Genomic DNA, 27,575 nt, shown 5'->3' with positions numbered 1-27,575 from the left:
AAGAAATAATTGTTTTATCGTGCATCAGACTATGTCATGGGGACGTCACAATGGCAAAGAGCCTAGTATAAAAATTGGAGGATGGGGTGGGGCAGCAGAGTGGGTTAGCAGCATCCAGAGCTGGGGTTTATCCAGCCCTAGGCCTCAGGGCATCACCTTTGCCTTGGGATGAGAGGAGAGTGGTTTGGGCAGGATGTGGACCTTCTGGCCAATTTCCAGGCCACAGTGAGGCCAAGAGGGGGTGGACTATGTAAGGGCTGTGCCAGTTCCCCCGGGACAGTTTGGAGCTGGGCATGTCCAAAGAAGCTCCTTGTCCTGTGGCTGTGGATTTCTTTGACCTCTGCAGCACTGGCGGTGGTCGGCCTGGGTAGTGGTTCCTAGAATCTGGTCTGATTAACTAGGTTGCAACCTTCAGAACCCCAGGAAGATCAGCTTTAGGAACTCCCTGGCAGGTGAAAAGGGCAGTTCCCATCATACCAGCATCCAACCTGGACCCACTGTTCTCTGCATGGGGAGAGTGGCTCAGCTCTTGTCTCTGGGAGGGGAGGGGTCCTCACTGTTCCCTCTCACTGGGTCTGGCCTCTGCTAGTGAGGGATAGTATTTTTCCTGGGCTTAGTGGACAGCTGAACAGCCAGCCAGAGGAGCAGTGGACCCAGCTGGGCAGCTGTGGCGACAGTTGGCTCAGCTTTCATCCACATCAGAGCTGGCTTGCTCCAAGATTATCCCCACGTTTGAATGTGGCTCCAGCACCTCACTTGGTTTTGGCTTCCTCCTTGTGTGGACACTGAGCAGAGATCTTGGCTGGGGGCCAAGGGTGTTGACCCTCTTTTCATGAGGGAGCCAACACTAGGAGGCACAAACCATAATGCCTGGAGAGGAGTTTCTGCAGGCTGGAGCCCATATTCCAAATCTCGGATGTTGAATTCAGCCACTGAACACAGGAGTCAGGAGCTTGGAGTCTGGGAACCCCAAATGGGGGATCACAGAGCGTAAGATCTCAGACCTGAAACTTAGAGCCCCAGTGTGGGGGCAGTCTGGAAACTGGGCTGACAGCAACTTCCTCTGGTGATTGGAAGCCCATCTGAGAAGCAGTTGGGTCAGGGGCAAGGTCTTGCTTCGTGCATGTCCTGCTCACAAGCCTGGGCGGGGCTCCTGATGGTTTGGCGGTTGCACAGGGTCAGGCCCAGGTTGCTGGTGCTGTCTCTTGGGAAATCTTGCAGTAACCATGGTACCTGGGACCCCAGGGACCCAGATACGCTGGGGATGGGTGCGCCACACTGCTGAGACCTCACTGTCAACCTTCCAGCTGTTCACGTCTTTCCTCAGAGCCTGTTCTGCCCTCAGGAACCATGTGGACTCCAGCTCAGCCTGTGATCTTTGACTCCTGCTGCTTCCCTGCCCCTTTTCCTCCAGCCAGAACTCCCCGCCCCAGGCTCAGACCCAAGAAGACCTGCAGTTTATGTGCCTTAGGGTACAAGAACCAAGGAGGAGGCTTGGCTGGAGGACTCTTCTGGCCCTACCTCTCCATCAAGCTTGCTGTGAGGTCTGGTGAGCATTGCCCTCTCTGCTGTCAGATGGGCATTAGCATTCCTGTTTTGTCTGCTTCCCAGGACTGTTGAGGCCATCAAGTGAGATGGTCCGTACAGGGCCTAGAACACGTAGTATTTGCCCAATAAATTGTGTTGAGTAAGATAATGGCAGAGGACTTTATTGCACAGCCCTTTCCTCCCTCTCTCTTGCACATGTGCGTGTGTGTGTGTGTGTGTGTGTGGTTTCCTTTTTCAGTTTCATGGAGGAACAGCACTGTGAAAGGTGACTCAGAGGCATGACTGCAAAAGCACAGCCAGGATCCCTGGTCCAGGATGGCAGCCTATATGCCTGCTTAGGTGGGTCTGGGGAGTGGTTAAGTTTCCTCCGCCCAGGGGGCAGGCTGGGCTCTAGGGTGGGACTTCAGCCTTCTCTTGCTCTCACCTCCCTCCTTTTGCCTGGAAGGACCCACAGAGATTGAACCTCTAGCTGTCCATGTGAAGGCTGAAATGAACCTCCTGCCCTTGACCTGGTATCTGCTTGTTCCCTTTCTCAGGGCATTTGAGAGACATGGCTTCTAGGCTCAAGCTGCCAGGAGTCCATGTGTATGTGTGCTGGAGAGTTGAGAGTTCTTTTTTCCAGAGGGTGTGACTTCCATCAAGACGGTACCTATTTTCCCTGCCATAAGGCCCCCTCTTCCCCGATGACACGGTCAGTAGCCATGTGGTGGTAATACTCCTTGTTACTCCACCTTAAGTCTGCAAGTAGAAAAATGGACACAGATAACAACTGAGTGGTCAGTGGCAGCCACATATGGGCAGCCAGAGGCACGAGCAAGGTCCCTTTGGTCAGTGGCGGCCACAAAGGCCCAGGCTTTGGGGAGGCCCTGGTTGGTGCCCTTGGGGTTGCCTGCCTGGTTTCGGCAATAAATAACATGAGGACCCAAAAACCAAACCAAAACAAAAAATACAACCAGTATCTCTTGGGGTAGGTGGTGGGAGACTGTTTAAATTATCGGCCTTCCCTGGGCCACTAGGTGGTTGCTGGCGCAGGGCTAGGCAAGCGGTCATCGGCACGTGTGCAACTCCACGAGCCGCTGGCACTGCCGGCACTTGACGAAGCAGCACCAGTGGAATTTGCAGCTGCAGCGTTCAGCCAGCTCCACCTGCGCCGTGTGGAAGCCGCGGCCACAGCACAGCAGCTCACAGCCGTCGATGGCCTTGGACGTCTTGTTGCATGTGCGGCCCCTCGTGCCCAGCACGCCGCTGCGCATGTCCTGCTCGCAGAAGTCGGGGCTGGGCTCCAAGTACACCAGGTCCTCATCTGTGTGCGGCTTGAACTGTGCATTGCGTGGCACCAGTGCCCTGGAGGAGCCCACGCGGCGTGGCTCCACCTCAGTGGCACCATCAAACTTCTCCTTCAGTGCGTGACCCACCTGGCGGAAGGGCGGCACGGCTCGCCAGCACGTCTTTACCTCACAGGAGCCTGACACCCCGTGGCACTTGCATTCCACCCGCATGTGTGTCAGGATGGCCTGTGGGAGAGGGTAGGGGAGAGGGGCCATCAGGAGATGGCAAGGGGAGGCGGGGAGGGGCCCTGGAGGCTGACAGTGGACTGTTGGTGCCCTGGGGCCGACGCTGCAGTCAGATTTGCTGTTGTACCTCCTCTTATGAATTATGCGGTACTGGGCTGCTAAGCAGTGTTGTGACAGGTGAACAAGGTACTGTCCCTGCACTTGGGGCACTGGGAGTTGATGAAAGAGAAGCACTAAGGGTGGTGTCCTATCAACAGTGAGTGACAGGTGCTGGGTAGGGAGAGCACTGCTGCATTTAACTTCTGTAGGAACCTTGGGGAGTAGGCATCCAGAAGGCAGGTGGCGTTATAGGCACACGATCTTCATGGTGATGGGGAGAAAGGTTCACATCCTAGCTCTGCTGCTCTTTTGGGGAGTCAATGTGTATGAGAGACAGGGATGGACACACATGTATGTATGTGTGTGGGGGGCCATATGTATGGAGGGGGCCACTTACCCTGTCTGTAACACCTGCCCGCCTGTCTGCACCCCCACATGGCCTGTCCTGAACCCCACTGGCCTACAGAGGTGCCAGGTGCTGGTGAGAGCCTGCACAAATGTTTTCTGAGTGGCCATGTGGGTGGGAGAGTATGTGAGGCCCTGCGCACGCTATCCCTACCCCGCTTTTGGTAGCACCATACTACCTTCCTGCCGGCCTCATTGTTGTGGAGGTTCATGAGGGCTCTGCTGGACGAGGCCCCCTTGCTTCTCTCCCGCACATCCACAAACGACTGTGAGAAGGCCACACCGTAGGCGATGTTGTCAGAGCATCCTGACCACTGGAAGCCTGGGGTGTGGTGGGCACAGAGAGGGTTGTGGTGAGTGAGGGCCAAGGTCATGCCCCCTGCCCTCCCACTCTGACCACCTCCTGCACCTACCCTGTGGGCTGACCCCGTGCACCGTCCGGTCACAGCCACACTTCTCCAGCTCCCCACTGCTGCACGCCCGCGTCACTGCAAAGGCCACACCTGCCGAAGAGATGGCGTACACGAAGGCCGCCTCCCGAGTCCCTGTGGGAGGCAGATGGAGGGCAGGGCTGGGTCCCAGGGCTCCTCCCTGCACCCGCCTTTGTAGAGGGGGAGGGGCATATGGGGCCTCCTGCTTGCTGGAGGCCAGAAGGGAGCAAGACGGCAGAAATCAGGAAGGTGCTTGTGCTTATCACACCAATAGCTGAATCTGCTTCCTTTACCAGAGCATGGCTTAGGGCTCTTCACACAGGCAGATCCTGTCATCCTCACAACCACCCCAGAAGGCAAGGACTGTTACCATCTCCATTTAAACAGAGTCTTGGGGGCTTTTCCGAGGTCACTGAGCCAGCAGACAGTCTGGCTTCAGAGCCTATGTTCCCAGCTCCTGTGGGAAGCTGTTCTCACTCCCTCCCCAGAAGGTTTGTGAAGGTTTATGGAAGACCAGACAGGCTGGGAGAGGTGAACTGGCTTGCCAAGGCTGCAGGTAGGAAGAAGGCCTGGACTATAAACTCAGGTCTGGCTTCCTTTTCTGGCCTGTTCCCCAGCTGGCCCCACTGGAGTCACCCTACCTTATGATCTTGCCCCTTCCTCTGAGACTGGGCCTGTTTCTGAAAATGTCTTGCTTCCTTAGAGTAAACCATAATAACAACAGCTTCTACGTAACCCCTAACCCCTATTGTGGCTAATTAGGAGATACCTATTACGCATAAGCCCTCCACCACTGGGGGCTTCATTGTCCCCCATTTTATAGATGGAGAAATGGAGGATCAGCCGGGGAAGGGATTTGGTCCCAGTCACCCAGCCAGAAAGCCACAGAACCAAGACTCAAGCACACGTCTGACCGCCTCTGCCCCATGACTTCTCAGTGATTCTATTTTGGTGCCGGCCCTCGGCCCTCGTCCCCTGCCTGAATGGATGTTTTTATCCTCCTAAGAACTGTGCCTCGGGGGTGTAGCTGTTGTGGACTCTCTTTCTGGAGGTGGGGGGCAGTGTGCGAGCTGGAGTATGCATGGCCGGCTGGGTGTGTGACCAGACAGCAGACCATGCTCCCCTCCTGGGCCCTGTGAGGAGGGCCTCTGTATGCTGTGACTGTCCTTCTGTCTCTTGTCGGAGTGTCTGTGTCCACAGGAGTGGAGGGGGCAGGCTTTGGCCCCATGGTTGGCAGTTACCTCTGTGACACCCAGGCCTGTGCTCTCGGCTGCCCCAGGGAGCAGTCACCGTGGTCAGATGGAAACAATCACCTTCTCTGTGCCCGTGTCTGTGGACAGAGGCTGTAGAGGCCGAGCACTGGGGTGGGAGGCAGCTCAGTCCCCGACCACTCAGGACGCCCTGTTCTTGGTTCGGCCCTTGAGCTGGCGATAGTGCCCACCACCCACTCTCCACTGCCCACCCTCCACCCTGGCTTGGCCATTTTGGGCCAGCATTGGGGGGCTTGGCTGGAGCAATGGAGCCTCGACAGCCTGAGACAGAGTCTTCTCCAAGTTAATCGAGGTTAATAGCAGGATCATGTTGGTTGGTTTTATGCTGTGGCCGCCCAAAGAGAGACGACTTCAGTTTCTGGTATTTCTGGTATTTCCAGGCCTGAACCAGCACAAATCTTTGCCCCAAAGACCAAGGGGGAAGGGAAGTCAAAGCAGGAGACGGGGCTGGCTGACGAGACTGGCGGGTCGCCTCAGCCTGGCCTCGCATGGTCCTTCCTCCTCTGCTGGTCTTGGCTCCCAGGCCACCCCAGCCCAACCCCAGCCCCAGGCTGATCTCCCCTGTGTACTGGGGGTTCCTGGGGTGCAGGGCCCCCAGGGAGGTTGCTCAGAGAGACCTCTGCCTCATTCCCCAAACCAACATTCATCCACTGAGACTCCCAGGTTCCTTTTGCCCTGGCTTTGGGAACAAGAACACTGTTTTCTCATATCAGGACTGGGCCTGAAGGAAGAGATTCTGGAAGGAAGATTAACGACCTAAAGCTTAGAGACGGTTTACCATGTGCTGGGCTCTGTCTAAGCACTTCACATGTGTTATATACTTGTCCCAACAACCCTAAGAAGTAGATACTTTTTATCCATCTTTGACAGATGGAGAAACTGAGGCACTGAGTGGTAAAGCAACTTGTCCAACAATACCCCAGCCAGGAAGTGGTGGAGTTAGAATTTGAACCCAGGCAGCCAGACTCCAGAGCTTTCAAACTTGACATTATTCTGCCTCCCAGAGGCCCTGAGCCCCTGGGAATACACATGCAGTTGATTCCACCTCCCACATATGGAGCCAAGAAGGGCTTCCTTAGGTCCACCCCAAACTTCACATGCTGTAGGACAAGCCCAGTTCTCTCTGTGGGTTCTTTATTGGGGGACGGTGAGCAGCTGGCCTCTGGGCTCAGCACAGCAGGCCCCAGAAAGCCTGGAAGATGTAGGCAAGCATCAGTGCCTCTAAAGCTGATGGCAGCTCCTCCAGCCTTCTCTACCTGGTTCTGGCTTCCAGCCCTTGGACTCCAGGGTGGTGGCCCTTCCCAGTTCCTCACCTCTGCCCAGGTGCCCAGGCTGGAGCCCTGCTCACTTGAGGAGGACCTGGCAGAGCACTCTCCCCAGGGGCCACTCAGACATAGAGAAAGAACGGTGGTCCACCTGGGTGGGTAGCAGCAGAGCTTCCCTAGCAAGGTGGCAGATCCTGCTCCCTGGCCAGGGACTTTTTGAGGGAGGAAGGCAATCCTTGCCTTGTCCTTTCCTGGGCCAGGGGCCAGGGTAAGGCAGAACTCTATGGTGACTTCTTCCGTTTTCATACAGCCATTTGCCCCTTCCCACACCCAGCTCATTTCTTCCTGCTGTTTCTTATTCCTAGAGCACCCCTGGCCCCTGATGTCACAGGTCTAAATACTGTGTGTCCTCTGGGTCCAGCCTCAATGCCACCTTTTCCAAGGTGCTAAGGCTGCTTGGGGCTGGGAATTCAGTTAACCTGTAAATCCACTAACGGCCACTCTTTCTGAGGGCCTGCTATGTGCTGTCTAAGGCTCATGACAGCCTTAGCAATGAGCTCTCTACAGCTCTGCTCTATAGAAGAAAAGGTGAGAGGCTTGGTGTCTTGCCCTGGCTCCCTCAGGCAGTAAATGGCCAAGTGGGGATTGGAACCAAGGCTTGTCAGACTCAAGGCCTGTGCCCTTCATAGCATATCACTTGTGAAGTCTTTCCCAGATACGGGAGAAGGAAGTAGTTAGGAGTGTTTGGAGAACTGGCTAAGGCTGAGTTGGACTGGCAATGAAGCCATAGGCTTGCTGATCCCCTGGGTGCCAGGGCAGGTATCTTGGTAGAGGTGAGGCCCAGCTGTAGTCCTGGGGAGGTGGGGCAGGATAGGCACTGTCTCCCAGGATAACCTTATCCCCCGTTCTCCAACTTCTATCCCTGCCCAGTCTGCCTTTCCAGATTCCTTTACTCTCTTGGATGTGCAAAAACCCACCTTTTCTTGAAACCAGCTCCAGGAAGCCCCTTTAGATGTAAGAGACAATACAGGATCAGGGAAAGAGCGAAGGTTTCAGAGCCAAAGTTGTATTGCATTCTCACTAGCAGTGTGACCTTTCTTTCTGAGCCTTCCTGAGTTGAGTGTTCTCAACTCTAACATAAGGATAATAATGCCACCCCGGCAGGCCAGACTTTGCACCTCTCTGCCTCCCTGCCCCATGTGGTCAGAATCAGGATGTCCCAAGCTTTATCTTCTAATTGTCTTGTGTGTGTCTGGCCACTGCAGCCTCAAGGCTTTCCCAGTGTGGGAGTATCTCGGGGGTACCTCCTCCCCAGATCTTCTGTAACTTATAGCATCAAAAGGCTGGGTCACAGAGGTAACCCAGGAGAAAAAAATGTTCTCCCCATCATTGGGTCCAGTGTGATGCCAATATTGAGGACAAAGGTGAGAGCACAGGTTCTAGTGAGGGACACCCAAGACCACAGAGCATTTACTTCTTAGGTCCAGGTGGTGCCACAGTTAGGAAGGTGTCCTAGATGGTTTAGACATGGGGAATGGACAGACAGGCCTGGGTTTGGACCCTCACTTTGCGATGGCCAGGGCACCACATGGCCTCCCAGCCACAGCAGTCAAACCCTGAGGGGGCCTTAGAATTCATCAAGTCCCTCATCTCAGGATAGGGATTTGCTCAAGGTCGTAGAATAAGACACAGTAGAGGCAGAGGAGGCCCAGTGCTGTCTACAAATGGAGGACAGCAGGAGAAGGGTGGTTGTTACTGCCTTTCCTGCCTCTCCTACCCTGCCCAGGCACACCTTTGCCTGGTGCTATGGCCTCCCTCCCACCCTCACACCCGTTGGTTCATTCGATATTTATTGGTTTATTTGATATTTATCAGTTCAGTATTTAACAATTCATTCAATATTTATCAGTTGCCTATTATATGCAGGTCCTGCTCATTTAATATTTTAATATTTGTTGGTTACCTATTATGTGCAAGTCCTGTTCTAGGGCTTGGGATTAAGTAGTGACTAAAACACAGAGGCCATCCCTCATCTAGCCCTGAATACCTGCTCAGCCAAGAACCACCAATCCCCGCCCTCCCAGCTATGCCAGCTACATTACCAAATTTTTGGTAGATGTTCAGCCTAGAACACACAGTTTTGCCCCAAATTACACACCTCCCTCATTGTTCATGATTATTTCACTGTCCATCTTGCCTCCAGGCCAGGAGCAGGGGAGGCTGTGAGACCTGGGGCAGTGCTGGCAGTGGGAGAGCCCCCCACCCCTGAGCCATGTGGGGGTCAGTTAGCCCTTCCTAGGCATCATCTCTCTGATCCTCACGGGAATCCTAGGAGGCTGGTCCTGGGGTGGTCAAGGAGGACACTGGGATTTAGAGAGGGCGTAGACCTTGCCCAGAATCTCCCAGCCAAGAGTTGGCAGGCCCAGGGCTGGGGGTGTTACCACCCTCTGCTTGCCAAGTCTTCTTTCTCACCTGTGATGTCGGAGAACAGCACTATAAACTCAGAGTGTCACGAGAATGACCTGATGTAATAGCACACCACAGGCCCTCAGCAAATGGGGGCTCCTTCTCTCCTCTCAGACCCTGGGGTGGGTCTGGTCTGGCCTGCTAGCTTTGTCTTCCACGTCTGACGCCATGACCCAGCCAGGTGGCTCATGTATGCAGGCTCTGGCCATGCCCCCGGTCCTGAAAGCTGGGCATGTGAGTGAGGCCCGCTTACACGGGCTGCTGTAGATGACAGGAGCTGGTGATGGGAGGTGTGTCTACACGAAGTGCTTCCCATGCATGAGGCCACTGTATCTTCGTGACAGCCTCATGAGGTGGGCCTGCGTGTGGCCTTGTTGCCAGGCAAGGACACAGATGCCCAGGGGAGCGCAGGCACTTGTCCCAGGCCATCCTCGGCCTCACCCTTCCTCCATCTGCCTCACCAGCCAGTCCCTGGACCTTCTGAGAGCAGTGCTTCGCTCTCAGACCTCAGGAGGGACGAGCCCCTTTTCCTCTTAGTCACTGGAGACAAATTAAGAAGTTTCCAAGAGGAATTTTACTAGGGAAGAAAACCTCAAATGCAAAAAGGAGGAGTCTGATGCGTGGGCAGAGCTCAGCCTCCTCCAAGTGCGACTGGTACCTGCCAGGTGTGACTGGCCTAGTCTCGGCACCTTGACATGTCCCTCTCCAAAGGGGGCTGGACATTCGACTCTACCACTCAGACTTTAGTCCAGAGCAGGTACCACCCAGGCCTAGTAGGAATCTCAGCGTCCCTCAGAACTTGCTGAGCCAGTGCTGGGTACCCCCTTGGTTCCTCCCCCAAAGGTAAGGAGGGCTTCTCACAGGGTCCCGAGTACCCACGATGACTTCAGGCCAGCATTGGCCCAGGCTACTCCCTCCCTTGCCTCTTTGATTCCTTTCCCCCGACCTGCTTTCTGTCATTAGATGACATCCACTAACTCCTCCATGCCAGGCTTTGCCATGTGCCAAGAAACAGGTCAATGAGCCATGACCCTTGCCTTCGAAGGGTCCGAGTCCTAGTGATGGGGGAGTGGAGTCGGGTGAGGAGATAAGCATTTCAGTCTAAAAGGTGTGCTAGAAGCAGCGTGAACACAAATGGTGTAGATAAAAAGATGTGTGTATATATAGAAATAGAGAATAACAAAGCAAATGGGTGAAAATGTAAGCGGTTGCTGAATCAAGTGAAGAGGATATAGGAGTTCCTTGTCCTACTTTTGCAACTCTTCTGTAAGTTTGAAATTATGATTCAAAAAAAATCCCACAGGAAGAACAAAGAGCTTTGGAGCCCAGAGGGAAGAGCTGAGAAGGTGTCGTGGAGGAGGGAACTGCTGAGCCCTCAAGAAGGGGGCTTGGGTGTTTGGGGTAGAGGATGTTGCATGTGCGAAGGGAGGAGTGGGAGAGGGTGACAGCCTGCCATATGAAACGCTGCCAGTCTATCCACCAATCTGTCCAAGACACACCTGCTCTGTCCAAGGGCTTCCCAGGCTCATGAGCTGCTGTTTGAGGCTGGTTCTGGGGCCCCATCGACCAGGCAGCCCTTCCTGCCTGGAGGCAGCACTGTCATCCTGGGAGATCCTCCACTGCCAGGCTAGGCTCACTGGGTCTCTGTTGCTTTTCCAGAGCAGTGATGTTCAGCAATGCCAAGCGAGATCATGCCTTTTTGGCCCCTGCCAGCTCTTAGGAGAACGGCTTCCAAATTTCTATCACAGTTGGTTTCCAGCAACATCCAAATGGTTTGCCACAAGCCCAGCAGCCCCGGCCGTCCAGGACCACAGGTGCCAGGAGAAGGGTTGGCCCAGGCAACCCCTTCCTGCTGCCTGAGCAAGTCAAAGGGCCCTGTCGATGGTTAGTGACTCGGAAGTGTCAGTTTCATGCTCAGGAAGTAGAAAAAGGGGCCCATAGTTTAAAGAACTTCCTCGAGGGCAGGAGCTTGGCTGGCGACCTCCGGAGGAGACTTCCAGTTCCATAGACCGTTCTCTATGCCCTGGCCCCCCTGTCTTTGGCTTAATGCCATCTCACATTTCTGGTCTCAGCTGAGGGCCAGTCTCCTCGGAAAAGCCTTCCCTGAGCATCCCAGCCCCAGCGAGGGGTGGTGTCCACTCTGTGCTCCCACAGTCTCCCCTGGCCCCTTGATCACAGCGTTTCCTTGTTGAGGGTAAGACCACAGACCTGGTAGCGGGACTGCCTGGGGTTGAGTCCTGGCTCTGCCACTTTCTAGTTCTGTGACCTTGGGCAAGTTACTTAACCTCCATGTGCCTCTGTTTCTGCACATCCCTGTATCTCAGGGCTGGCCGTGCTGGAGGTGCACAATAAGGTTGGTCAGATGTACCAAGGAATGGGATGGGCCCAGATACTGGAAGCCAAGTGCTGGGGTGGGAAGAGCAGCGGGCCAGGGATCCAGAGCCTCGGGTCTAAGCCCTGACTGCTCCTCTCCCTCTGAGGAACCTTGGGCAAGTCAGTGCTGTTCCCTGCCCGAGCTTCAGTTTCTTCCTTCATTACCTGCTTACACTTCCAGGAGGCCATCACTGGAAACACGGCGTGCTTCTCAGTGCTGCCCCAGCACAGAGCTGCCATCTCTTCCGATGGCCCCCATCCCACATGCGCCTCCCATCTGGATCATCCTCCTGTCCTGGGCCCCCAACGCTCTGCATCCTTTATGCCCTCACTTGGGCCCTGTGTTGGTTTTACTTCAGAAATGACCTGGAATAGCCCTGTTGCTCACAAGCATCTCATTTCCTGCTGGGCCCACGCCCTGGCACTGCAGGCTCCTCTGCAGCCCTGCACGCCCTTCCCTCACCTTGCGTCACCACCTTGCCGAAGACGGGCAGGGAGTCGAGTGTGGAGCAGTTCCAGCGCCGGTTCCGGAACTGGTACTGGCACTCCTCAATGGCCAGTTGGGCACCGCGACGCACCGAGTCCATGACTTCCAGGTTCCGCTTGCACATCTGCACCTGCCTCTGGATCAGGCCCTTGAGTTTCTCACACGTCTCCTCCTCTGAGATGCTCCCCACTGACGATAGCTTGGCCAGGTACCTGGGGAGAGGGTGGCATGTGATGCAGAGCCCACCTCCTCATCTTTCCCGGCCCAGGACCAGGCCTGCGCTCCAGCCTGGGTCTCTGGGAACTGACTCGTCCCAGTGACTGGGCCTGGCTGCTGACTTCTCTCTTGATCCAGTTACAGGCCCTCCTGCCCAGCTCTAGGGGCACCAAGGGAGTGGAAATGCTGTCTTCCACAAAAGGCCTCTATCTCAAGTTAGGCAAAGCAGGCAGCAGCAGTGGGAGTGAAGCTGATTGAGCCCCTATGGGATCCCTCCCTGCCCCGGTGGCCCCCGTGCCACTGTCTGTGCCAGGACGTCACCCCAGACCTGGCTATGGGATCCCACTATTCCTTGCCGAGATGCCCTCTAGCGAGGAGGCTGGAGCTGCTGTCTGCCCAGGGTCTCTCTTTCCCTGCCGTAGGCAGGAACCCCAGTGATCCTTGGCCCACCTTCTGGCCACAAGACCAAGTTCCTCACTGCCAGCCACATCCTAGGACCACCAGATGGAGACCAGTGGCACTGTTGCCACCCTTTGGAGGTGGGACAATGAGGGCAGTGACGGGCTAAGGTCTAGGGATGGTCAGGATATGGGTGGTGGTGGTGAGAGTGGGCGGCTGTATGGAGGGTTCAAAAGCCAAGTGCAGCATGCTCTCTCCTCTGCCCCTTGAGTTTCTATGGAGATGGAGCAATGATGGCTGCTCCTCAGAGGGTTATTGCGAGGATCATGATCTCAATGAGAGGAGTTCTGTGAAGGTGCTCCGGGACCAGGCACATACGGGAGGGGGCCTGTGAATGTTTCCATTTCAGTGGAGGACGAGAGAGAGCACCACAGTTACAGGTCACCGACTAGGTGCCGTGCACCATGGCTGCACTTCGCCCTGTTGCATCCTCACCCCAAATCTATGAGGTGATCATGCTTATGCCCATTTTATGGATTCTAAAATGAAGAGGGTGACAGGCCCAAGATCACACAGATAGCAAGTGCGAGAGCTCAACTTCCAATCCCTTCACACCTATAGGTCTTTCTCCTGCCTGTCCTCCTTCGTGGCACTGAAGGGGCCTGGGAGGCCCTAACTCATCTAAGGACAGACACTCTGTGATCTGGGTCAGGAGGCAAAGAGACTTGAAGCAAGACATAAAAGTGCTCACTGGGATTGGAGCAGAGCTGGGGAAGGGCCCTACGAGGGAGAAGCTGAACCGCTCTTGAGGGAAGGGAAACATGCATTAACTGAGCACTTATTAAGTGTCAGTTCTTGTTCAGAGAGGTGGAGCGACTGGCTCAAGGTCACCCAGCTCTAAGGGCAGACCTGAATTAGAGCTCGGGTCTGGACACCCCAGAGGCTTGTGCTCTAACCATTGCCCCTCAGCCTGCCCTACCCTTCCCCTGAGTGTCTCTGGCCAGGGCCAAGTGCACATAGTAGGTGGACAAGAGGCAGCCTCTGGAGAGGAGAGCTGAGTGGTGACTCTGGAAGACCCCCTTTCCCATCTGGTGAGTGGGAGATGCGTCTGATCACCTCCCAGGGCAGGGCTGCTTTCCAGGTTCTTGGAGAAGCAACAGAGTGCAGAGAATCACACCTAAGCAATGTTCCCCAACAGGGGATCTGGCCCAGACCCGTCGTTTTACAGGTGGACACACTGAGGCCCCAGAGATGGAGAGGGGGGCCTTCCCATGCCAGAAGGAGGTTCCGGGCCTGGCTCTGCCTTCAGCCTCAGCCACACAGATTGGAGTTTCCTGCTGCCCCAGACTCTGCAGCGAGCCAGGCCTCCTGCAGGGGCTTGCCCAGCACACTGAGTATCCCAAGCGTTGGGGATCTTCTGGAGGTGCCAGTGAAGAAGCTGTTGCATCTTATAAAGGAAGCTGCGCAAATTTCTTGTTTGAAGAAGGATAAAGGGAAGGTCACTGCTCTCTGGGCCTCAGTTTCCTCATCTGTAATAAGAGAAGGGGCCACTGGTTCTGTCTGAGTGAAGGAACTGCTGCCTGGAGCAAGAGGGATCAGTGTGTGAGAGATGGCCTGACACTGGCCTGAGGCAATGAGGGAGGAAGTCACCATTCGTTTGTTGAACGAGGGGATGAATGAATGGTGACCAAATAGAAAAGCAAACAGAAAGTCCTATTTACAGGAATTCTTTCTAAAGATAAGAAGAGCTAACTTCTATGGAACTTGGGACTGGGCTAAGTACTTTACTTTATTGCATTTAATCCTCTCAGCCAACCAACTCCCACTTGAAAGAAGAGGAAACTGAGGCACAGACATTTTAAGTAATTTACCTCATGTGCAGGGCCATACAGCCAGTGAGGTTGAGCAGGACTTGAACCTGGCGTTTGCCTGGCTTCACAGCCTTGGGCAGAGACAGTATTCTCTGTGCGGCTCAAAGACTAGAATTGACACCGTGGCCAGAAGCTGCTGGGAGCTGGGTTTATTCAACCCAAAGATGCTAGCCAGGGTGCAGTTGGGGGGCTGTCTTCCTATCCCTGGGGGTTTGCAGGTGGCAGCTAAATTTTATTTGTCAAGTATGTGAGTTGGACCAAGTGACGGTTCTTGAATCTGGCTGTGCATCAGAAATGTGTGCAGGGTTTGTTGAAAGTGGACGTGCCTGAGTCCCAGTCCCAGCGGGGTTTGGTGGGCATCTGAGGTTAACTTAATGTGCCTTAGATACAGCTGCGAGGCCAGGTAGGCGCTGGCCCCGAGAGCAGTCTGTGTAAGTATGGGTGATGTTTCCTTCTCAGCCATAGGGAGCTCTGACTCAGGGACGCCACTGCCCTCCTCACTGTGGCATTGATCCCCAGGATGTTCCTTTTCCCGTGGCTGTGGAGCCTGAGCCTGGTTTTCCTTATCTGTAAATGGAGATAACGGTTCTCACCCAGAGGGCTGCCGAGAGGAATGCCCGTGATTTGCTGTGTGATGCACCTGGCTGTCAGCTGGGTGCATCCTAGATGCCAGGTAATTGTGGGGGCAAGTACACAGCACGGGGCAAGTGCGAAGTAGGTGGTATCAGGCCAAGGACGGCCAGCCTCCCCTCCCCACCCCCCACATTCCTGGTCTCCCAGGGGCCTCCCCACCCCTCCTTCCTATCTACTTGGTGGTTCCCAGGGGATGCACAGACTGGTGGTGTCCTGACAAGGCCCAGGCAGGAGCTCGGAGCCCCTTGGAGGGAAGACAAGGGCAGGAAGGGGGCTGAGACGCAGCAGAGGCTGTATTTGGAAGGGGAAGGGCCCACCGGCTCCTCAGCCCTGCCTGGGCGCTCTCCCGCCTCTGCCCAGTCAAGGGGTCGCCTGTGGAGCTAGTCCCACCTGTTGCTCTTGGCCTGCAGGGGGCGCCAAGAGCCCGGCTACTGGCGGTGGGCCAGGTCCACGTTCAGGAGGCCACAGGTGTCCCTAGGTCGGGGCACAAGGAATTGAGCCTGACGTTGGATCCTTTCCTGCTCAGACCCAGGCTTGGCCTCTTGGCAAAGGGTGGGGGCCCTGTTTGCTCTGTCATGTGGGGGCACAGAGCTGGCCCATTCCCAAGTCAGCCTCTGCTCCCACAGCGTGCAGCCAAGGAGGCTGCGTCTGGCTGTGCTGGGCCCTGGCCTCTGGTCAAGGGAGGCACCCAAGGGCACGGGTTCTCTGGGCGAGGTGGCGGGGGGGGGGCAGCCTCTGACCCACCATGACCTTGGGCAAGTCCCTGCCATACTTGGAGCCTGTCTCCTCGTGGGTACAGTAAACTGGTGGGTCCATATGGCCTTTCCCACTGTCAGAGTAGGTGAGCCTCCTTCTACTGGCAGGGTGGGGAGTGGCTGGGCCTCAGGGGCCTACTGGCCCCGTGCCAGGCTGATAGATGTGTCTCTGCCATTGAATAAGTAGTGAGATGGACCAGGGGAGCCACCTGCATCCCCCCACCCAGGCTCAGAAGGCAGCAAGGGCTAAATGACAGTCGCAGGGGCTTAGGGTGAGCTGCTGGGCTGCCGTGGCCGTGAGTCACTGGGCCAGCTTCCAGGAAGGAGCTGAGCAACCTCTTCCGTTGGCACCAGTGCCCACCCCCAGCCCCTGCCTTCATCTGGCACAGCAGCTGTCCCCTTCCATACACACGAGGCCCAGCCCCACCCCCACCCCTGTTCCCCCAGACCACAGGGTCTCGCCCGGGCAGGGCTGGGTGCCAGGGCTGGAAATGGAACTGGGCACCGGCTCTAGAGAGTGAGAACCCCAGGCATTACAGGCTCTCATCCACAATGTTTCTGCTTGCCCGTTTCAGTATCTAGCTAGCATCTGGCCCCATTTTACAGATGAGCAAACTGAGGCTACAGAGACAAAGCAACTTGCACAAAGTCCCACAGCTAGAGCAGCGAGTTGCAGTGCAAACCCAGCCCTAACTCTCAACTCTGTTTCCTCTGTACCTGGCTGTGGATATGCCCCATTTACCTGCTGAGAGGGCTAATACTGCCCTTGGTGCCTCATACAGAGCACAGTGCATAGAAGGTGTTTAATAAATGCCCGCAGCAGGGATGTAGGGCTCTGTCCTGATGGGGTTCCCTCTGCTTGCCTCTTGGCAGAGTGCTCAGGACGGGGAAGATAAGGATGAGGGAGGAATGTGGGGGCTGCTGTGGTCTTTTGATCTGCTGAGGGCCTGGACACCCATTAGGGTGAGGCCTGATTTGTCCTGGACACCTCAGGAATCCCCTTCTAGCGCCCTAGGGTGGTTCAACCTCAGAGACACGTGTGCCATCCGCTGACCCTGGAGTTGGACCAGGCTCAAACATGGAGTGCACCAGCCCTTTCTAGGGGTGACAGAGAGCCAGGGCATGATGGGTGGGCTGGGCCAGGCTGTGCAGGGCGTTGGCCATCCCTGAGACTTCTCCTGTCCTGGCTGCATTACCCCAATTTAGGTTCCTTCCTGCCACCGTGGAGTACAGGCTTAGCAATTTGCCACCTGCTGCCCCGGCCACCCAGGACTCTAGCCATGGCCATGCCGTTGATCAGGTTACCCCGCCAGCCCAGGCCGCCCCTGCTGCCGCTACCAGCCAGCTCATGCCCTGATCTTCTCCAACGGGGGCTGCAGGTCCTGCAGGCTCCTCCCAGGAGGCCCTCCCTGAGCCCGGCCCGTGCCTACAGCCTGCAAGGCTGGAGGGCCCTTGCCCTGCCAGGGAGATCAGATCCTCTCAGCCACCTGCTGTTTTCATTAGAAACTAAAATTAGCTGGGCTTGTCCCAAGCTTTTCCAGGTTTGCTTGCTTTTTAAAAAAAATATACAAATTCCTAGAGGAAAATCTGCACCTCTGCGACTCCTCCCGGCTCTTACGCTGTGAGTCAAGAGGAGAGGGGACGGGAAATAGCTGGAGCGTTTGGGAGGCCAAGCAGACCAGTGTCGTGGGTCCCGGCCCTGCGGGTGTCCAGGTGGGGGCTGGGACGCCGGCGCAGGCCTCTCTGCCCCCTCCCTTTGGCCTCCCTGCCTGCCTGGGCCACATTTAGAGCCTCCTCAGGAGCGGTCGTGCCTGTGATACCAGGGAGGAAGGAGACCAAGGGGGTGGGAGGGGGAGCCGGAAGAAAACGGAGTGGCTGCTGAACAGAGCCGCCTTGGGGGATGTGGGCCAGTGGGGACAAAAGTGACCACAGTCCCCATCCAGGACTGTGTTCTTAGGGGGATGGTGCCTGGTTTCCCAAGATGCTAACCATACCCCCCACTCACTTTTCCATCTTTGAATGTTTCTATAACCATAGTCTTGATATCCTGCTGTCCTCCCCCTGACAGTGCCTTAGCCTTGGAGACTCTTGTCCTTTGGCATGGCAGGCAGTGCAGTAAGGACATGGACCAGGAACTCCTGGGTCCAAATCTCATCTTTGTGTTGCTTGAAGCAAGTTAGTGAACACCTCTGAGCCTCAGTGTGTTCATCTGTAAAGTGGGAAGACTGGGATTCCTGCAGGCAGGAGGCCTAAATGAATGAAATGTGTGTGCAGGAGATGCTCGTCCCTGCTGCAACATTGTTCTAGCAGCATCATCAAGATGCTTACTGCCATCAGTGCCGTCACCACCCCTCCCACTACCTCTCCCAGTTCCTCTGGTCGCCCCTCTGCTGCACCCCAGACCAGACCCGTGCTGGCTTCCGCTCATTTGTGTGTTTTCTTTGCTTGACTCTCTTGGCCCTCTTAGGCCTGGGTTCCTGGTCTTTTTTTCAGCTGATCATGCCTGAGAGGTGGGACACGCTCCCCCAGGGTACAGTGGGTGACCTCAGCAGCCATCTCAATGGCAGGCTTTTGACAGAGTCTCCAGACGAAGTCTGCAGAGTTTGAGAATGTGTTTCCTGGCGACCATCAGTCAGACCCTGTGAGGCTGGGGAGTGTGAGAGACGGGTGGAGGGGTTGGTGCTGCTAGGACATCAAAAGCTGGGACACTGGGGTGAGGGCAGGGACAGTGGTGTGCAGGACAAGCTCAGGAGTGTCAAGGGGACTTGGAAACCATTTGTGGACATAACAGAGTAGATGCATGGGACCTTCATTTATGTTCTTCAATCAATAGTCACATGCCTCAGTATGTCTTTAGTGCAACAGCACAGGGCTGGCTACGCAGGTGTCTTCCCCTCTGTTTTGCAGATGAGGAAACTGAAGCTCAGAGAAGCATATGTTTGAGGCCGTGCGGCCTGCAGTGGGAGGTCAGGATTTGAAGACAGGTCACTCTGGCTCCTAAGCCAAAGATGATCCAGGGTACTGAGGCTTGAAGTTTGGCAGTCAACAGACAGTGACCTGAGGGAGGAGGCCTGATTCTTCCCTTGATGGGTCTTTCTAGAGCCCCATGTCTTTTCTGAACTACAGCGAGGTGTCTGGGCTGTGTCAGGAGTAAGGGGTGTGGGGACAGATGTCTGGGTGGTTATGGGGCTGCCTGGACAGTGTGGAGGCCTGTGGTCTCCGTAGCTGTTGGGGCCACAGAAGAGCTGCTGCCACTGGTCCAAAACCCCTGGAGGGGCAGGCTTTGGAGACACTCATGGTGGTTTGCAGGGCAGTGGGTGCTGCCTTCACCTCTCAGCCTTAGCATGGTCCTAGGTCTGTCAAGGCCCAGGCCAAGTCCTCTTGGCCTCAGGTGCATTTCCTCAGGTGGAGAGAGAGAACGGCCTCCCCTGGAACCCAGGCCTCCACTGCCAGTGCACACCACTCTGCACCTTCGGGCCCCTTTCCCTCTTTCCTGTCTCCTGGGACCCCTTGCTCCCATCTCCTATCCTTGGAAGCCTCAGTGCCCTCATTTTCTGACTCTTAGTTTCCCAATTCTCATTACTTCCAGTATCCTGGCACCCCAGCCCCCTGCATTTCACTCCTGAGGGCTCTGTGTCCCCCACTTCCTGTTTGAGGGATCTATGTCCCCCACTTCCTGTTTGGGAGCCCCCCACCCCATTTCCCATCTCACTGTATGTGTTCCCAGGGAGCTGGTGGCTGCCTCAGGGCCACAAAGTAGACGGTTGGACCTGAGCCTGGATGGCCCCAGAGCTCTGCCAGGTGAGAACTTGCCTTCTCTCCCTGAGGCAGGTGTGTTGTTGGGGGGGAATGGGTGTCAAATTTAAGGCTGATCTGACCTCACCTTGTCCCCCGACTTGCCAGCAGAGAGCTCTTCCTTTGCTAGACCCACCCAACCTGTGTCCCCATAACCTTTCATGTCCTGTGGCCACTGACCCATTGATCTGTCCTCCCTGGTGGGCTGAGAGAACCTGGGGGTGGGGAAAGAGGAGACCAGGTGAAACCCCAGCCGAACTGTCCAGAGCCAGTGCTGGCCTCCTGGAGTGAGGCTCCCGATTTCTAGTGAGTTCCTCAGCCTTGGGGGATACCTTCCAAAGGTCCAGTCCTGGGAAAGCCTGTGGCTGAACCCCCACTCCTGCCCCCACCAGGGTGGGGCTCATGCCCCCAGCAGATAATAACTGGCTAGGGGTACGGGGCTGCAGGGCAGCTGCCAGTGGCTGCAGGGACAGCTCTGGGAGACCTGGGATGGAGTCCTGGTTCTACCACCGCCATGCTGTATGGCCCTCAGTGCCCAGCACAGGGCCTGATGTGGGGAAGCGCTCGACATGTTTGCATGGGGGCATCCCAGGCCCTGCCTGGCAGGAAGGCTCCCCAAAGGGGTTGAGCTGAGAGAGTCCCCAAGAACCCCCTCACTCTCATGCCTCGAAGCTTGGGTTGCCGGAACAGCTGGGCACCTGACCCAGAAGGGGCTACTCTGCTGTCTCCAGCACTTGGGGAAGGGTCTCTGGGGCCCAATCCTGGGATTTCAGGGCTTGTGTGTGAACAGATTGAGAAATAGGGTCTGAAGGGACCATTCAGAGTCATCGCAGGGAAGGGCCCTCAGGCCCATCAGCATTCCCGCTGTTCTAATGGGCCTCCCCGAAGATACATATGAGCTGTCCGAGGCTCCTCTCCCCTGGAGGACGCATCCCTTCCTCCTCCCACCTCCCTCCCGCTCTCTCCTCAGACCAGGTCCCCTCCTCTGCGGGGTCTGACTTGGCAGGGAACTTTCAGAACACAGTTTGGTTTCAGTTTGCCAGGACATGGGGGAGGGGGAGCTGGTGGGGTCACGGCAGGGAGCGAGCCGTCCCGAGTTTGGCTGAATCACAGAAGATGCAGTTCAGGACTCAGAGATAAAACCTGGCAACTCCTGTGGAAATCTGGAGAGCAACCCTGGGGTCGCAGCTCTGCCTGCAGCTGCGCCTGCTCCATGCAGTGGAGGGGTGACGGGTGGGCCCACGGCAGGCAGCTGTCACCCCACCCATGGCTCCCTGGCCAATCTGCACCCCACAGGCTCAGCCCAAGCCCCTCTTCCCAGAGGCAGCAACAAGAGGAGGCTTGGTGCAAATGCTCAGCTTTCCAAGTGTACCCACAGGGCCTGAGTTGAGCGAGTTTCAACAGGTTTGGGGAGCACTGTCTTGTCAGATGCTTGCTGCGTTGCTCAATTGCTAATCCAGGGTTGAGGGAAGAAAGTCAAACCATAGCAGACAGCTGGGTCGTGACTGCTGCCTGAGCCACCCCCTCGGGCACAGCCTGGTCTTGGGGCGCTGCAGTGCTGGCGGAGAAACACTCAGCCTGGCTCTCAGGGTCTGTTCCAGCCCAGGAGTGAGGGGCAGAGCAGCAGATCTGGGGGGCAACAGTCACACTTCCTGTCACCCAACTCTGTGCCTTTTAGTATCACCTGAGCCTCAGGGCAGTGGAGCAGAGCCTTCCTCCTACTGCAGGCCTTTGAAGAGGGGCTACCATTGGACAACAGCTGAGAACCCTCTGAACAAGCCCGCCTTTCATTCATCCATCAAAGATTGGCTGAGCACCTAGTACCCGGCAGGCACGTGCCAGGCACTGTGAGATATTCAGAGGTGTTTATGCCACAGCCGCGGCCTCCAGATGTTTATAACCTTGTAGAAGCAGTAAAGAAACCACACGATTAGACTAGAGTTATATATAATACGGTTCTATAGGTGGGGGATGAAAGCTGTAAAATCTGGACATGGGAGAGCAGTTCCAGTCCTGCTTCTGATTTGCAGAATGACCTTGGGAAAGTCATCGCACGTCTGGGCCTCTGAAGTAGGGCTGAAAGTAATCTACGCTCCTCTCCTCTGAAAGTAGTTGTGGTGAGGCATGGCGGGGAGGGTGTGTGGTTCAAACAGGGTAATGGTTGTGAAAGGTCTTTGTAAACCACCGATTCTTGGGGGAATGATTTTGCGCCCCCAGAGGACATTTGGCAAAGTCTGCAGACATTTTATGTTGTCACCTGGGGGGATGCTACAGGCTATCTAGATGGTAAAGGTCAGGGATGCTGCTAAATATCCCACAATGCACAGAAAAGACCCACACAGAAGACGTATCCGGTCCCAAACATCAGTGATATGGAGGTTGAGAAATCCTGGTGTGAACTGTAAAGTACTGGGAAGGTGTTTGTGATTGTAATTCACTGCCCAGGGCCATGGAGGAGCTCTAAGGAGACGGGTTTTTGACTATTTAAGGGGAGAGAGGGATCTTTAAAAGCTGGGAATCAGGGGGACACTTCCTGGAGGAGGTGGGCCACATCTTTACCTGCGTGGCTGGCACTGCACATCTGGGCTGGCTCTGCCCCATCCCTGCCCCAGGGAGTTGTGCCCAGAGTGTTGGGCTTCACTCCACCAAAGACCAAGGGAGATATAAACTGCCCCCCCCGGCCCCTGGGCAAGCAGGCTCAGGGGAGCTTGGCCCGAAGTTGCACACCAGTGGGGACTCAAAGCCAGTGGAAAGCATGATGCGTCCTTCACTGCCCCCAGGGCACTGAAAGGTGCTCCCAGCAGCAATTCCTCTGCCCGACATGATTGGCTTGTGAGCCAGGCTAGGTCTTCCTGACTCTGGGAGGCTCCTGCGGGGGCCCTTGTTGAGCAAGGGGGTTGCAGCCTAAGATCCTATCTGTGTTAAATCAGTGGATCTGGGTGGGACAGACTGGGATAAACAGGGCTCGGGAGCAGCAACCTGAAGGCCCGTTTTCTCCACCACCCTTATCAATAGGGACGCGGCCCTGTAGCTCCCTGACAGCAGCCCTTGCTTCCAGCAGCTGCCATGGCTGCCATTTCCATCAACGTGCCTGGCCCCTTGCCAGTTCGCCACATGTATGGGTTCACTCTTTCTTACCAACCACCATTGTGCACCATTTGCATCAATGGGCTCCATTTTACAGATGAGAAACCCGAGGCTCAGAGAGGTTAAGTAACCTGTCCAAGGTCACTCAGCTGGGCAGGGTAGAGCTCAGTTGGATCTCAAAGACCCACTTCTTGGCCATGCCGCTGGCCTGCCTCCGAGTGCAGCATGGGCTCCCTCCCCTCCCCCGTGGGATTCTGCTAGAGCCCCACTACCCTCCTCTGAGAAATCCACAATCCTCAGACCTTAGCTTATTTATTCCCTAACCCTCCCCAGTACTTCCATCTGGGGTTCAGAATGATCTGCTGAGGACTGTGGCCCCGAGGGAGGAAGGGGCCACCCAGTATGTGGCCCAGAGCTGGGACTGGAACCCAGGTGTCCTGACTCCCGGTACAGCCTCAGTGCAGGGAAGAGGGGACATTCAGAAACATTGCTGAGCTCAGGTCTGTGGCAGGGTAGCCTCCTTAAGGGCAGAGCCCCAGCCTTCCCCCAGGGACTCTTCATCCATCCGGCCCTCCCTCAGTGGTGTGAGCCATCACAAGCTGTCAGCCGGCTCCTCCGGGTGCCAGACAAGAGAGTCTAATCAACAGCTCCCAGCTTCTCTGGGCCTGCCCAGGCCTCAGGCTGCCCTCCCAGCTCCAGGCTCCATCCTGCCCAACAGCTGCACGCGGCGGGACACCTGGCCTCCCCACTAGGCCACCCGCCCTTCTGAGACAACAGATAGCCCCGGCTCTCGCCACTGGCCAACAGACCCACCCTGGACTGAAGCCTGACTCCAGGGTATTGGGAGGTGACTGGAACCTAGACCTTGCTCCTCAGGAGGTGCTGTCAGCTATCCTCTCAGGGCCAGGCCTCCTCATACCTCACGCTTGAGAAGACACAGTGCCAGCCACCATGCCTGCATGGACACCTGCCTGCCCAAAGCTTTTCCTTCTAGAGGCAGCTTTTCAGTCAGACACCTCTGGCATTTACCAGCTGGGTGACTTGGGCAGTTACCTCTGCAATCCCCAATCTTCTCATCTGTAATGGGATGGAAACGTTGGGATTTAGATCATGCTGTGGGAGTCATCATAATAATTATTATTGTTATGATCCTACAGTCTTCAGACCAAGTCCCCCTCTGTGCCTGCTCGGGCTCGCACTCAGCTCTTTTCTCTCACAGCCATAGAGCATGCGCCCCATTCCACCCAGTCGTGGTTTTATCATGTCTTTCTACCTAGACTCCAGGCTTGTGGGAGGCCAGGCTGTGACATCCATGTCCCCCAGAGCTGCCATTCCTGGCCAGCTGATGGTTCGATAGAGGTTGGTAAATATTGGACCCAACCTTGGTATGTGCCCAGTGTCTTCTTCATACCCTCTCTGGTTTGGGAGGGTCCTGGGAAGCCTGTTGTTCCTCTTGCCTTGGGCAGAGCAGAGAGACCCTTGGCTTGAAGCCGGGGGTGGAGCAGGAGCGAGCTGGGTCATCCAGAGACCTGCTTCGTGGCAACCTGAACCATCACCGTTGCAGAGAACAGGTTTGCCAACCTCTCTTCTCCTAGGCCGCCCCTCCTCACCCCACCCCCAACGGCACAGGCAGGAGAACTGAGTTGCTGGAATTCCCCACAGTTTGCATGATCCAAAGCCGAGGCTGCCTTCCCCGCTGGGATTTTGGGGGTGGACATGGGTGAAGGTGAGTGGTGATGCCACCGGGCCATGCTGGCTCCACTTTGGGACAGCTTCAGGGAAGGGGGTATAGGGTCACTGCCTGGGAGTCAGAACACCTGGGTTCAGTTCTCAGCTCTGAATTTGGGCAGGTAGCTTCCCCTCCCTAGGTCTCAGTTTCCTCATCTGTAAAATGAGTCAAAGATGAGATGCTCCTGAAGGACTTCCCCCTGCAGATGTAGCTGTCTTCCATGCAGGCCTGGGCCAGACGCTTGGACTGCCACTTTTTATTCTTTGTTTTTTGTGGCTTTGGCGGTGCTGGGCAGGTGAGACCCAGTTCTTGCTCCTCCTGATGCTCAGATCTGTTTTGGAGATGCCGGCTCTGAACCCATGCATTCAAGAACCAGCTCCAGGGACACCCAGGGTCCTCCAAGTCCAAATCAGCTCCCTCCCCAGCTCTGCGACCCAGGCTCCATTCAGGGGGTGGCCTGCAGGGGGGCAGTGGGAGAAGGTGGTAGTGCCCTGCTTTCTGTACACTCTGCCACTGCTCCTGAAGTGTTAATCAAATTAAGTCTCCAAGAAAAACAAAAGCTCCGCAGCCACTTCGGGCTGCCTTGGAGTCGTTTGCTCTCGGAACAGCTGGAAGAATTCTACATCACCTCTGTCCCCCAAGCCCTGGGTGGCTCTGACCCCAACGAACACACTCCTTCCAGCCTGGAGGGCTCTGGCTGGCCACAATGACCTCATAGCAACAGCCATTGGACACTCGGGGCAATTTCATGAGAGATATTTGTTCTTTGGTCTTGATGCAGAGAGAATTTTTTCCTCTCTCCCTGTCTCCATGGAAACCCCAGCTACACTGTTGGCGATCCCCCTTCCCACCCCATGCTTTTCAGATCAATATTGGAGCTTGGCTCCCCACTGGCTGCCCGCAGCGGATGGTGGCAGAGCTCTGGGCAGGAGGAATTGGGGCCAGGGTTAAGTGCGGGGCATGGGGAACCGTCCCTGAGAGGGGATGAAAGGAGTGCAGGTCCTCTTGCTCCCTGTCCACCCACTCACTGGAGCTCATCCCTTTAGTCTCCCTCCCCGCAGCAAACCTTCCGCCCCTACCCAGGGAGCGCCCTGAGCGCAAACCCAGTCAAGGAGAAACAGACAGGTCACCAGCGGTTACCACCCCTCCTCCTTAGGCTAGACACGGGAAGGTGGGGGGCCGTTGTCTTCTTTAACGTCTGGACGGAGTTTCTTCCTGCCCCAGGGAAAAACCAAGGCCCGGCCAGCGCCGGCGCCAGCCCCGGGCCCTGGGAGACCAGGCATCCTGGTCCCTTCCTTCTATCTCCGGCTCCCACCCCCCAAGCAGAAACAGGTCCCTGCACGCCTCCAGCCCAGCCCGCAGCGCGGCGCAGCTCGGCGCGGGGAGCTCGCTCCGGACTTCTCGGGATTAACCTGCTATTATGTCCCAGAGCCCTTCCCTGCAATGGGCTTCCTCGGCGACCTGTCAGCCCGGCTGGACTGCACCCCGCGACCGGCGCCCCTTCCGGGCCACCGCCCCGCGCTCGCACCCCTGTCGCCCTCGAGCGCCCCGAGCCGCCTACCGGTGCGGACGCCGCCGCCGCCACCCCTGACGCCTCTGAGCAGGGAGCCGGACCCGGGCAGGAGGGGACCCCGGGTGTGCAGAGGGACTTTCGGGCAGTGGCGGCGGCAGCTGAGCGAGCGAGCCTCCGGTCCCGCGGCCGAGACACCTGCCGGGCTGCCCCGCGCCCGCTGCCCCGCGCCGCCTGGCACCGGCCGCTGCCCCCGGGGCCTGCCCCGCCCCGCCCCGCCCCGCCCGGCCCCGGCCCGACTTACAGCCAGTTGCTCGCGGCGGCTGAGAAGACGGCGAAGACGAGGAGGCGCAGCGAACGCAGGCACGAGCGGGGACTCATGGTGCCGCCGCGGGCGCCCGGCCCGGGGCAGCGGCTGCGGCCGCGGGGGGCCTCCCGTCGGGGCGGCAGGTGGGCGCCCGCGGGCGGGCCGGGGCGCGCGCGGCGGGGCTCTGCCTCCGTGTGCCTGCCGGCAGCCTGCCCGCTGCTGCGCCCGCTGCCCGGCGCGGACCAGACTGTCAGCGCCGCCCCAGAGCCGGGATGCGGCGGCGGCGGCGGCGGCGGAGGCGGGCGGGCGGGCGGCCGGGGGGGCGGGCCGGGGGCGGGCCGAGGATGGGGTTACCTGGGCGGGCCCAGCGGCCCGGGACACCCCCCCCCGGGGGCGGGCCGGAGCGGCGGCGGCTGCCGCCCTAGCCCGCGGGACTGGGCTGCTCCGGGGGCCTCCCCGGCTGGGCGCTCCGGAGGACTTGGGGCCCGAGCCCGCTCCAGGCACGCCTGGCTGCGCGCCGCCGAGCCCGGCCGGGCTAGAGGCGCGGCGACCCAGCTGCCCGGCCGCCGCCCGGGCCTCGGGGACGGGCGGGCACAGCTCCCCCAACCCGCCGCTGCGGGCACTGCAGCGCGGCCCTCGCTGCCCCCCAACCCCCCCACTGCCCCCCGCCGGCGCCTGGGAGCCCAGACCCCGGTCCGACCGCGGCAGACCCACCGGAGCGCGGCTGCCACTTGCGCGCACCCAGGCGCTGGCGCTCCGGGTGCCTGGGGCTGCACATCTGGGCGCTGGATGTCTCCCGGCCGCCCCCCACCCGGTCCCTCCCTGCCTCCTGGTCCCCGCGTCCTGCGGCCCAGCCCCTCCCTGGCGCTCACCTCCCTACAGCTTTCCGGGAGCTGGACGGGGCCTCCCCAGCTTTGGGCAGCTTGGGACAGTGGCCCGAGACTGTGGGAATCCGAAACCTCGCGTCTGGCTAGCCACAAGATCTGGGCGCGCCCCAGGCAGCAGGGTCTTGACTCTGAGCCTCCGTTTTCTCATCCGAGAAGTGGGCTTAAGACGCTGCGATTGGGAGGACAGGAGGAGTTTAGGCAAGCTCTCTTGGCCCACTCACCAAGTCTTACTTTGCATTTGGTTTTCTATGTGCTTGTTCTATTTATCCTCCCATACCAGGCGGATTCAGCCTCTTGCTGGTTTCGGGCACAGGGCGGTGGCTGCCATGTTTGTGGAAGGAATAAATGAATGGAACGGAATGGGCTGCAACAGCCTGTGCTTGGCTAGTCCAGAGAGCTCAATTCCACACCACTGTAACCCCTAAGAATTGTCTGCCCAAATCCAGGCCACACCCTCTCAGGTCACTGATCTGATTCTGTGTGCTACTCATCCTCCAGGCTGCATCCCCCAGTTGCTCAGAGCTAGA

The 27,575-nt window shown here is 57.3% G+C and overlaps 1 protein-coding gene across 2 annotated transcripts; it reads right to left on the bottom strand.

Moving 5' to 3' along the window:
* On the bottom strand, positions 1 to 26,410 carry WNT4 (Wnt family member 4). Of its 2 annotated transcripts, none has more exons than XM_045378556.3 (5): positions 26,159 to 26,410; positions 11,836 to 12,071; positions 3,980 to 4,111; positions 3,746 to 3,888; positions 1 to 3,062 (listed from the first exon to the last, which is right to left on the bottom strand). In XM_045378556.3, the coding sequence occupies exons 1-5, from the start codon at positions 26,233 to 26,235 to the stop codon at positions 2,595 to 2,597; spliced, it is 1,056 nt and encodes a 351-aa protein (XP_045234491.1). In that variant the 5' UTR covers positions 26,236 to 26,410; the 3' UTR covers positions 1 to 2,594. The 2 variants fall into 2 exon arrangements, with proteins under 2 accessions (XP_045234491.1, XP_045234499.1); XM_045378564.3 differs by having other exon boundaries at positions 1 to 2,963.
* Between the last annotated feature and the right edge of the window lie 1,165 nt (positions 26,411 to 27,575).

Source organism: Macaca fascicularis, chromosome 1, assembly GCF_037993035.2.
Source record: "Macaca fascicularis isolate 582-1 chromosome 1, T2T-MFA8v1.1".
In the NCBI taxonomy this organism is placed as follows: Eukaryota; Metazoa; Chordata; class Mammalia; order Primates; family Cercopithecidae; genus Macaca; species Macaca fascicularis.
This window is presented reverse-complemented; position numbering and strand designations above follow the sequence as displayed.

Bases quoted from the DNA above. Each gene is read 5' to 3' on its own strand.
- WNT4 (XM_045378556.3), bottom strand. From the start codon at position 26,235: ATGAGTCCCCGCTCGTGCCTGCGTTCGCTGCGCCTCCTCGTCTTCGCC. The intron at 12,072-26,158 runs GTAAGTCGGGCC...CCCTCTCCCCAG, and splicing joins GCCGCCGCGAGCAACTGGCT to GTACCTGGCCAAGCTATCGT. The intron at 3,889-3,979 runs GTAGGTGCAGGA...ACCACACCCCAG, and splicing joins GCACGGGGTCAGCCCACAGG to GCTTCCAGTGGTCAGGATGC.